This window comes from Scleropages formosus, chromosome 1 (genome assembly GCF_900964775.1).
Source record: "Scleropages formosus chromosome 1, fSclFor1.1, whole genome shotgun sequence".
NCBI lineage: Eukaryota > Metazoa > Chordata > Actinopteri > Osteoglossiformes > Osteoglossidae > Scleropages > Scleropages formosus.
In genome coordinates, this window is record NC_041806.1 from 20,071,829 (window position 1) to 20,084,040 (window position 12,212).

Genomic DNA, 12,212 nt, shown 5'->3' on the forward strand with positions numbered 1-12,212 from the left:
GGTGCCAGCGGGTGTGGGTTCGATCCCCACTCAGTCTATGTGGCATTTGCATGTTTGTATGTTCAAGGGGGTTTCCATCCAGGTCCTCTGGTTTCCACCCACAACCTAAAGACTTGTGTTTCAGGTTAATTTGTGCCTTTTCTGTGTGTGTGTGGGGCGTTACATTGCTCCGTTAAGTGGATGGGTGGAAACATAGCTTAGTGTAGCACCTCTAAGTATGTATGCATGTAAGTTGCCTTGGGAAAGGGATCAGCTGAATACAAAATGTTAATAATACTAATGCTACTACTTCTACTATTAGTAGTGCTACAATTACTACTACTACTACTACTACTACTACTAATAATAATAATAATAATAATAATAACAGAACAATGTATGGGAGATACTGATTAATTAGGGCAATGTGTTGACAGCCTACTTTCTCATACAGGAGGACAATAAAAAATACTTGTTCGTACAAGAAATCTCACACACACACTGTCTGAAACTGCTTGTCCCAAGTGGGGTCGCGGTGAACCGGAGCCTAACCCGGCAGCACAAGGTGTAAGGCTGGAGGGGACACACCCCGGACGGGACACCAGTCCGTCACAAGGCACCCCGAGCAGGACTCGAACCCCAACTCCACCAGAGAGCAGGACCCAGCCAAGCCTGCTGCACCACCGCGCCCCCTGCGGTGTTAGAAATGCCAGTGCAAACTTACTGAATGTGCATTCTGAAGACAAGCCTGTACTTCTAACATTTAACAGTAGGTGGCACAGTGGCTGCTGTGCTGAAAGACCCAGGTGTATACACACACACACACACACACACACACACAGTCTGAACCCGCATGTCCTAAACAGGGTCACAGCAAGCTGGAGCCTAACCCGACAGCACAGGGCACAAGGGGGAAGGGACACACCCAGGACAGGATGCCAGTCCGTCACAAGGCACCCCAAGCAGGGCTCGAACCCCAGACCCACCAGAGAGCAGGACACAGCCAAACCCGCTGCACCGCCACACCCCACACTCAGGTTTACATTTATTAATTTAGGTGATGCTTTTCTCCAAAACAACTTACAATTATCTACCTATTTATACAGTTGGGTAATTCTAAGGTAAGTACCTTGTTTAAGGGTATTACAGCTAGAGATCAAACCTACAACCTTTTGGTCCAAAGACAGCAGCTCTAACCACTAAACCCACTACCCTACGAGCTGCTGCTTAGACCTTCAAAACTCTTAGATACATAAAGGATCAACTGTCACTGGAGTGTCACAGGTGTGATTCTGAATGTGAGTTTACACACACACACACAGACACACACACCTTTCGACGTGCCCAAGTTAGGAAAGTGAGGCCTGGAGCGACAAAGCAAATCTATACTGTAGCTTCACACAACTCTGGACTCCACAGAACCTTATAGAATATCTTGTGTCAGAAGGCGACGGATCAGAACCCCAGGATGTAGCACGGGTTCACATCTTATACCAGCATGTGCCTCCATGGCCCAATGGAAAACAGCCGCCGGACTCTTTCTTATGCAGCATTTTGAGCTCTGAGGTCAGTCATTGCCCGGTAATATGAAAACGCCACAAAATACGAATAGAGGTGAAAACATTGTCAGATATTTATCTGATAACCATCAGGTGTATCTGTATAAATGAGAAATACATCTGAGAATGAGTAAACCGTGGGACTGCCATCTGGAAAATAGCAAATAACGGAGTTGTCTTTGTTTACATGGTGCCATGACTAGGGAGCAAAACGAGATGTGAGTCTTAGACCTTCAAAATTGCTGGTGTGAAAAGGAAATCCAGAATACTTAGTAACTCTTGTTCAGAGCCCAGGCTGGAGGTTTTGACAGCCCCCCCCCCAGGAAGAATCAATGCAGCCCACCTTAGACTTCCATCTCTAAAAAAGGTACATATACAAATATGACAAAAATGTATTTTTATTTTCGATGGATATGTGCAGATCACAAAGAGAAAATAAAAATACATTTGTGTGTGAACATTATACATGCAATTCACACAAATTCGTACCCCAACAGACGGAAACAGACCCAAAACTAACTTTCAAGATCGCGATCCCTCATGAAACTTTCTTTGCTGTAAAGCAATGGTTTATAAAGATTTTTTCCCAAAATTAGAATTTATTTTTCGATTTTAGTAGCAAAATTTTGGTGATCCCAAAGTTCGGTGCCTCTCGCCGTTTGCTGTCACCTAATTATAGCTTAAAACTGTCTCCGACTTCACTCCAACTCCAAAAAATGAAGGGTCACATGCAACTGTACAAAAATAACAACAGCAGTAACAAGATGAGGGAAATGATGTGGGATTCAGAAAACAGTAAGTCTGGCGCTGCAGACACCCACACAAAACACACATCACGCTAGCAGCAAAATCCATCTTCCGCGTGTCTCGCTCCGAAATGGTTAATCATTTCTATCGATACTTAAATACTTAAATCTCACATATACCTACCCTGACAGCACCGAGAAGTTCTCTAGTAACTGCAGACAGAACTTCCACAGAACTTAAAATTAAAATGGAACAGGAAGAAACACTTGTGGAAATGATCACTTCAATTTTGGACACTGCTATTATGCACTCTGCATCCTGCTTAATGAACAATCAACCCGATATTCTGATTAACCACTCAGGACCCCATTTGCATCTTTTTTACAACACATCACTGAAGCAGACAAGCTAATAAACGTCATCCCAGAGCTTTATTACTGTGGATGAATTACCATGTAGCTCTGCATTAATGTGGCAGACCATGCAGCAGACCAGTCGCATCAAATCGGTTCTTGAGCTTCTCCCCATTTGGCACCTGAAGCTCCAGCCTGACTGCTGTTATGTGTCAAGGGAAATGGATCCGCACTGCAGAGGTACTGTCAACACCGCTCCCGAGTGATGCTTCCAAACCTGCAGGACTTCCTGCTGTCTGCTGTGGGCTTTTTCCTCTTTCCCCTTTTCTGGGCCAACTGTTATGTTTCGGCAGAACCCATCTCAAGTTTATTATTTAGGAACACTGTAGGGACAGTGTATCGATTTTCTGAATGCAACATATCACGCAAACATTAAATATTAAATGCCAAACATAAAATTGCGTGCTTTATAAAACTTGCACACAAAAAGTGTTTGTTGAAGTGTAGCACAAGTGACTCATGTGGCATTGTGGAGGAAAGACAGTGTGAATGCAACTAAATAATGACATGTAAAAATCACATTTGGGGTCACAAATCTAAAAGCAGACCTGCAGATTCTTTTTGAGGGACACACCTAAGGCCATAGAGGACAGTCCCATCCGGATGGAGTCGGATCATGCGGTTTTTCACTGTCACGCCGTGGACGAAGGACTTCTTGTCGTTCAGGAAGTAGGTGTCAGGCACCCAGAGCTGGTCTGCGACCCGGTTGTCGAGTGTTAGATTGAGCGGGATTCCTCCGTACGCCAGTCGCTTGTCCCTCCAGTACTGCTGGAAGTACATGGTCAGAGTGTAGTCCTAGAATGGAAACAAAAGCACAGATAAGTGTAAACTTGTGTGCCACTTTTCGAAAAAAAAAAAAAAGTTATTACAAATGTGAAATTTTCCCATTTTTCTCACATTGGAATAATTTAAACAATTAATTTCTTGTCAGTAAAATGCGAGCAGCACAGGAAGTCAAGAACTTACTTTTTTGGCCATCACTTTGATCTGCTTCATTGCCGAAATATATGTGTATGTTTGCCAGTTATATATATATATATAAAATTGGCAAACATACAGATATTTTGGCAATAAAGCAGATCAAACAGAATACGAGCGTAGCACCACCTTCATTCAACTCACTTCCACATTGTTTATTGCTCATGTCTGGTATTCCTGATTGTTGATTAAAAATAACATGCCAGATGTTGCACGTTTATGGGATAAATCGGTCAGGAATCGGCAGTGAATAGAAGTCTGTGGAGAGACGGTATTGTTATTTTTGGTCATTTTAAATTGGTGTTAATGTGTCTCAAAGTCAATGGCTTCCTGTCCAGAACACTATTTATTTTAATCTAACCCTGAAGAAATGGACAGATATTTGTTTTATTTAGCTTTTATTTATTATTAATAAAACTATTAAGGAGCTGGAGTATTTACATGCTACATGTCGATGATATATTGTAATATAACAAGGGTTCTGACCATCAATATGTGGGTTATTTGTAGTGTGATGTATGTTTAATAATAGAGCCCCATGCTGCCTGAAGTTTCATGGTAATAGACACAGAGACTCGAAGTTCCCTTTCCCCGGTTTAGTAAATCTTTCCCACTTTCATACCTATTGTTTTACCTTGTCCAGGCCTTCATTGACGAGCAGGCCTTATCGGAGAAACCCAAACACTATAATACACCATACATCACAAAAAAGTCCAGTACACTGTACGTTGAGTTGTTGGGTTGGTTATTAAAAAACATTTTATTCCCGCACAAAGTGAATGAAACCAGACCCGACCGTGCGAAGCTACACTGCCGTCTTCACCATAGCTATTGTAACAAGATCCAAATTTTCCAAACGTGCGTCACATCTGGGCAAACAGACGCTTTCGCATCAGCTGTGAGTTCCTCGGACCTCAGCCTTCGGGGGAAACCAGCGTTAGGTGTGCTGGTGAAGAGCCGGGAACCACAGGCCGCAGCTGCAAATAGATTTTCCATGGTGGGAGCAATATTTATAGAAGCGTCTAACATCTCAGCGCTCGAAACACCTTGCCCTGGGCTTCCAGCTTCCCTTCGCTTATGGATCCGTTACATCATTTCTCTGACAGCTTGTACCTTGGCTACCAGCGGATTGCTAACTGAATCAAGACGGCCCAACTCAAGAAACCCTGGCGTTATAACAGCCTGTGAAATACAGAGTACCGCATTCACAAATGGAGTACACCGCTTTGCCATGAAAACAGATCTCGTTTTCTGCAAACGACTTTTTATGATACAAGTGCTTGTTTGTGATATTTAAAAAAAAAAAAAAAAACCCAGCTGTAAAGACATTTTAATTAATCTTCCATGAAGAATTACAACACTAAGGTTCCTATACAATCCACGGTCAGAGCAGACACACACAAAGCTTTGTGAGAGAAGTTAATTTCATAAATGGCCATGTTGACATTTGGATCGTTTCTATTAAACTCTGTTCGAACACAATTCTATTCTTTTCGAATCCCACCTCCACTTGTAGTGCCCTTGAGCAAGGTACTTACCCTAAATTGTCCCAGTGAAATTACTCAGCTGTATAAATTAACAAATAGTTCTAGGTATTTTAACATTGTCTACATCACGTATAACTGATGTACAAATATAATTAATGCACAAATTGTATTTCTCTGAGATGTACATCGCTTTGGAGAAAAGCATCTGCTAAATTAATACATGTAAATGTCTATCATAATCTAACAAGATGCTTTGGAGAAAAGTGTCAAATGAATGAATGTAAGTAGGTTATTATTCATAAAATAATAATTTCAGACAGCTGGGATCTATGGTTTTAAAGAAGGAATGTGAGCACTCCGAGCATTCAGAGATACCTAAGATCACTGTGATCTGACAGAAGAACATTCGGCGACACTGCTATTGGTACTTCGCTAAATGTTTACATGATTAAAACAATCACACTTCACCTTACAGGACAGTGTTGACACGACATTGTAGAATGATGTCAATGAGTTTTAATGACAAAAATTTGGATCCTTGAATTTACAGCACTGAGGCTGGTGCATTTCAGCACGCTGGAAAAACCTCTCCGGATTTCTTTTGCAAAACAATGGCGCTTTATACCAAAATCACAAGAGAACAGTTCAAACTTGAAACAGTTTTATGCTAAGAATACACTTTGAAATGGAGAGTCTTCATTTTGCCCTGAAAGGTATTACTTTATTGTAATGAAACATTTACATTATTATTTAAAAAAAAATAAAAATAATATATATTTGCTTTTATAATCTTTGTTCTTGTATTCATTGCACATTCATTATAAATTACCGGCGCTCCTGGACATGGTAGCAGGCAGGACTTTGATGCACAGTAAAATCATTAAAATTGAGCATTCTATGGAGTTGCTGCTGTAACTTGCAGAGTAATCACTTTTTCCACTTCGTTCAAAATCAGCAGAGGCACTCAAGAGATTCCCATCAAAATGAACATTCCATGAAGTGTCAAATACACAGTTTCTCTTTACCAAAATTTGTTAGCTGCATGCATAATAAAACCTATTTTCTTCTTTTTGCACATATTTACATTTACAGGTACACCTCTTCAATTGGCAGATGCTTTTCTCTGAAATGATGTACAAATCAGAGTGAAAAAAGTACAATTTAGCAGAAAGAGATAAAGATGTGACTCTCAAAGTGCATTTGATTTGTCTAATGCCGCCGTTTTTTTCCAGCATATATTACATCACACAGAGCAGAATTTTTATATGCAATATCAGAGCAGAACAAAATATTATTAGAATGTTATAAATATGTTCACCTAAACAATTCTGTGTCCCATAGTGTGGAGTGGGTGTGACTCCGTTAAGCGATTAATCACGTCTGTTTGTTTCTTAGTTTTGGTTGCCATTGTTGCAGTAGTTTTGATTTCGATTAGGAATCTCAGCTGACAGGAATTAGCCCGGTTTAAATAGCAGCTGGTGACCCATAGCGGCAGTGGTTGCGGCAGCCTCTTGGTGCAAAGACTCGGAGTGCAAAGACAAGGGAGTCTACCTGTGGGAGGCCATCGAGGGAGGCCGCCGGCATCGTGTTCCGCGAGGGTTGCGTCAAACATGTCGCCCGTCAAAGTCGTCTACGGCAACAGAGCCGTGCGACATCGCCACCACCGGAGACCTGGGCACTCTCGCTGCTTCAGTTACCTGGTTTATCCTCACCTGTCAAACCCTCCATCCTGCTTTCATTTCTTCATGGGACTCTGGAACTGCCAGTCTGCTGTGAGAAAGGCTGACTTCATACCAGCCTACGCCTCCCATCTCTCACCGAACCCCCTGGCCCTAACTGAAACCTGGATCACCCCAGACAACTCAGCCACACCCTCAGCTCTCTCCGCTAGCTACTCCTTCTCTCACACACCTCGTCCCTCCGGCAGACGTGGAGGCACAGACCTGCTCATCTCTCCCCGCTGGGAATATTCTGTTCTCCCTCTCCACCTACATGCTCTGTCCTCCTTTGAATGGCGTGCTGTCTATCACTACCCCAATCGCTCTTGTTGTGGCTGTTCTTTATCGCTCTTCTGGCCCTCTCGGCTGCTTCTTGGATGACCTTGACATCTTGTTGAGCTCTCTCCCAGGAGACAACGCTCCGCTGATGCTCCTGGGTGACTTCAACCTGCATGTTGATGACTTTCGTGCAAGCGGCCTTCTGTTGCTCCTGCCATCCTTCGAGCTCTCCCTGTCCCAATCCCCTGCTACTCACAAAGCAGGCAACTGTCTTGACCTTGTATTTTCCCACAACTGTGGCTGTCCTGTCCTCTCTGTTACTCTGCTGCATGTCTCTGATCACTTCTTCATTTGCTTCCAACCCTGTCTCACCAATAATCCCTCGCCCTTTTCTGTACCCATTGTCACCTTCCGTCGCAATTTAAAATCTCTCTCACCTTCCTGCTTTGCCTCTGCCACACTGTCTGTTCTCCCTTCTGCTGCACAATTCTCGGATCTATCAATAGATGATGCCACTAACATTTTCCTCTCTGCCCTATCTTCCTCCCTTGACTCTTTCAGTCCACTGTCTTCCAGACCAGCACACCCCACTGCCACCCCATGGTTGACTGATAGGTAACGTGCTAACAGGACCAAACCCAGACTCGCTCGGACCTGGATGTCTACCAATTACTCTTAGCTACTTTTTACTCTGCTGTCCCTTCGGCTAAAACCTCTTTCTACCACAACAAAATACAGTCTGCAACTAAAAAAAACCACACAGATTCTTTGCCACCTTCTCATCCCTTCTGTGTCTTCTGCTGCCTCCTCCTCCGTCTTCTCTCATTGCTGATGACTTTACTTTGTTTTTCAGAGACAAAGTCAAAGCAATCACGGAGAAGTCCTCAGTATCACCCTGCCCGGTTCGCACTGGACCTCCCTGCGAAGCAATGCTCTCCAAATTCAAGCCACTCTCCGAATCTGAAATCTCTGACCTCCTGAGGTCACACAGAGCCACCACCTGCTGGCTTGATCCGATCCCATCTTCACTCCTACAGAACATTTCCCCGCAACTCTTCACCTTGATCTCTAAGATCATCAACTCCTTGCGCTCCTCTGGCTGTTTCCCAGTTGCCTTCAAAACTGATCTCATTTCACCTCTGTTAAAAAAACCCTCCCTGGATCCTAATTCAGTCCAAAACTACAAACCGGTCTCCCTCCTCTCCTTCCTGTCTAAAACTTTAGAGCGGGCAGCCTGTGATCAACTATCTGATTTCCTCACCTGGAACCATCTCCTCGATAGTTATTAGTCTGATTTCAAAGTTGGTCACTTCACTTCATTGGCTAGAGCTGCCTCCCTCCCCTCGGTCCTCATCCTCCTCAATCCGTCTGCAGCATTCAACACTGTCAACCAACGGATTCTACTCTCCTCTCTTAGTCAGCTTGGGACCAAAGGAGCGGCACTAAGACGGTCTGAGTCCTACCTATCTGACAGATCCTATCAAGTGGTCTGGCGGAGCTCTCGTTTTTCTCCTCTGCCTCTCTCAATTGGAGTACTAGGTCCTCTTCTCTTCTGAATCTACACCTCCTCCCTCAGCCTGGTCATAGCCTCCCATGGATTCAACTACCATTGCCATGCTGATGATACCCAACTCTTCCTCTCCTTTCCACCTGGAGCGTCAGACATTTCCATACGCATTGCTGCCTGACTGTTGGACATCTCTGCATGGATGTCTGATCACCACCTCCATCTCAGCCTCTCCAAAACAGAGATTCTTCACCCCCCAGCTGGCCTGTCCTCCTGTCACGATTTATCGATCAAACTGAACAACTCACTCATTTTGCCTACCTCCTCGGCTAAGAGTCTGGGAGTGATGATTGTCTATCCTTCTCTCAGCACATTGAAGACACAACCCTGTCCTGCAGATACAACCTGCATAATATTTGTAGGATCTGTCCCTACCTCACAATTAACTCTGCCCAACTACTTGTCCAGGCCATGGTGACATCCTGCCTGGACTACTGCAACTCTCCTGTGTGGCCTTCCTGCTACTGCCATCAAACCTCTACAGCTGATACAGAACGCTGCTGCACAAGTTGTGTTTGATTTGCCAAAGTGTTCCCACATATCTTCTCTATTCATTTCTCTGCATTGGCTTCCTATAGCTGCCCAAATCAAATTCAAGACCCTGGTTATTGTCTACAAATGCATCAATAGAACTGCTCCTAGCTATTTACAAGACTTGATCAACTGCTACACCCCAGCCAGACCCCTTTGCTTGTCTACTTCTGCTCCCTTGGTGGTCCTGCGCATAAAAAGCACGGAGGTTCTCGGGTCTGGCTCCGTTGTGCTGGAATGACCTCCCCCTCTCACTCAGAACTGCAGAAACTGGCTACATTCAAGAAGGGTCTGAAAACTTACCTTTTCCGGATTCACTTCTAACTTTATGATCATCCCCAGCTAAGCCTTTAGATAGCTGCTACTCCTACATTGTATGTAAATGTTTGTGTACCTTATAAAAAAAAATAAAAATGTAGGAAGGTTATCAGTATTCATCTATCCTGCGTTTCATGCACCTACTTGAGCAGTAAAAACATCGGTGCATCAAGTGGAAAGTGACAAACTAGGTTTACTTAAGAATCAGATGTCTGCAGCTATGTCTCTTTGTCCTAATGTAATGCACAAATTTGTATTTTCGCTGAGATGTACTTCACCTTGGAGAAAAGTGTCTGCTAAATGAATAAATGTAAATGTAGATAAGGAGATCTGGCTCTGTCTGTGTGTGGTTTGCATATTCTCCCTATGTCTGTGTGGGTCTGCTCCAGGTACTCTGGTTTCTTCCTACTGTCCAGAGACAAGCAGTTCAGGTGTACCAGTGACGATAAATTGCCTGCAGCGTGTGACTGGATGAGTGCACGTATGTGTGTGCGTGTGGCTACACTGTGATGGACTGGGGTCTTATTCTGGTTGCACCCCTAGGTATTCCACCAAATGATTCCTGGACAGGCATCATACGGCCGTGACCCTGACCAGGACAAGCAGTTAGTGAAAGAGAGTGAGTGAATATAGAATATTATAGAACCTATAGAATATTTTCAGTCTAGGCATATTTATCACTTTCTCTGCAGCAAGAATGGCATTTATGACAACAGGCAGAAAAGAGTATACAGTATATGGTAACTTGCAAAAAAATGCCCTTCTTAAGGCTGCAGGTTGTGAATAATTTAATAAGATTATCCTCCAATAGGAACCTGGCGCCACTGTTAAAGCTCTCAACATGTACGCAGAATTGACCGGGGTACAATGTCTTTCTGGTCTGCTGACCAACAGTGTCACTTAGCATCTTCGATCACTGAACACAGAGAAAATACCCCACTAGTGGGAGGAGTTCACAGTCTTTTTCATACCTGACAGACCTGATTGTGCACTTCTATATGCCAAATAAATTACATTGCTTAAAACACACACACACACACACACACACACACACACACACACACACACACACACTTTCTGAACCGCTTGTCCCATACAAGGTTGCAGGGAACCGGAGCCTACCCAGCAACTCAGGGCATAGGGCCGGAGGGGGAGGGGACACACCCAGGACGGGACACCAGTCCACCGCAAGGCACTCCAAACGGGACTCAAACCCCAGACCCACCAGAGAGGAGGACCCAGTCCAACCCACCGTGCCACCACGCCCCCCTTGCTTAAAATACAGATAATTTTCATGTTAAAAATGGCACTTGAAGAATATGGTTTATAGTTATATTATTACACAACCAGCAACTTTGCAACAGAAAGTACACACACACACACACATTTTCAGAACCGCTTGTCCCATACGGGGTCGCGGAGCCTACCCGGTGACACAGGGCGTAAGGCCGGAGGGGGAGGGGACATACCCAGGACGGGACGCCAGTCCATCGCAAGGCACCCCAAGCGGGACTCGAACTCCAGACCCACCGGAAAGCAGGACTGTGGTCCAACCCACTGCGCCACTGCACCCCCATGCAACAGAAAGTAGAAGCTATATAATGAAAGAATAATTTCTAATTTTAAAAAGTATTAAAATCATCTTAAATGTCTGTCTTACTGCATTGGCAAAAAACTTGATGACAAACAATTCATTAAACATGGCTCAATACTTCAGCCACTTCAAAGAAAACTGAATAGTCAGGAATATGATGCCCCAAAAGGTACTAGTGACCTATCTAACTCCTTCCTATTGATCCCAAAGGTCCCGAAAACATGCTGTCATACATGGCAGCATTAAAAACTCTATATATGTAAATAAGAAAAGTTAAGATGCACAACAGACAATGGCACTGACCTTTCTAAGAATGCATATTCCTGTTTTTTCATCATGTGGAAAGTGCTGTGGGGGAAACCTGCTCAGCAGACCAAATTTGGGAGCATGTTAGATTCACAACACTCATTCCTTTTGACAGGCATAGGTTTTCTACTAAAACAAAAAAATGATTTAAAAACATGAAACAGAAAGTGGCGTGACATGTAATGTATAAATATATCATTTCCCCATGTCGGTTTTCCATCTCCCTTACAATTCCATTCTTACACCTGGGCAAACATGCCAGTAATACTCGGCTCTTCAGATCACAGATATAAATCTCATCTTTCTGTGCAGTAGCACATGGTGCATTCTGGGTAACCTGCGGGTTGTGTTGAATAAGCTTGAGAGCATTAGGCCTGGGGTCGTCCTGGGTCACTGCAAGTGGTCTCCGTACTGCCTCTATGAATATTTTTATGGTCTGCATCAGTTTAGGATGTTATGCCCCCACCCTCCCACCGTGACCCCCTACTATTCAACGGCCATACTCAGCAGCCCTGATATTCAGTGCTATTAAATGCCCTCATTAGATAGGAGCTGTGTGGGGAGGGTGATGCAGCCTTAGCCTTGGGAGGAATCAAACCCCCATCCCTTCTCATCCTCCCCAGACAACGGACCCTATGAAGGACATGGTGGAGAAGAAAGCGCGCCATCCCAGAGAGCACAAACCCCTCAGTGTGCACTTGATTTTAAACCCGATATTCTGTCATCAATGATTCAG

At 44.0% G+C, this 12,212-nt stretch overlaps 1 protein-coding gene across 1 annotated transcript in view; it reads right to left on the minus strand.

Annotated features, from left to right (window-relative positions):
• Positions 1–12,212, minus strand: part of gabrb3 (gamma-aminobutyric acid type A receptor subunit beta3) — a 56,544-nt gene that overhangs the window by 20,469 nt on the left and 23,863 nt on the right. Inside the window, exon 4 of the mRNA XM_018750163.2 lies at positions 3,273–3,493. Within this exon, the coding sequence (XP_018605679.1) occupies positions 3,273–3,493 (221 nt within the window). The remainder of the gene's footprint in view (positions 1–3,272; positions 3,494–12,212) is intronic.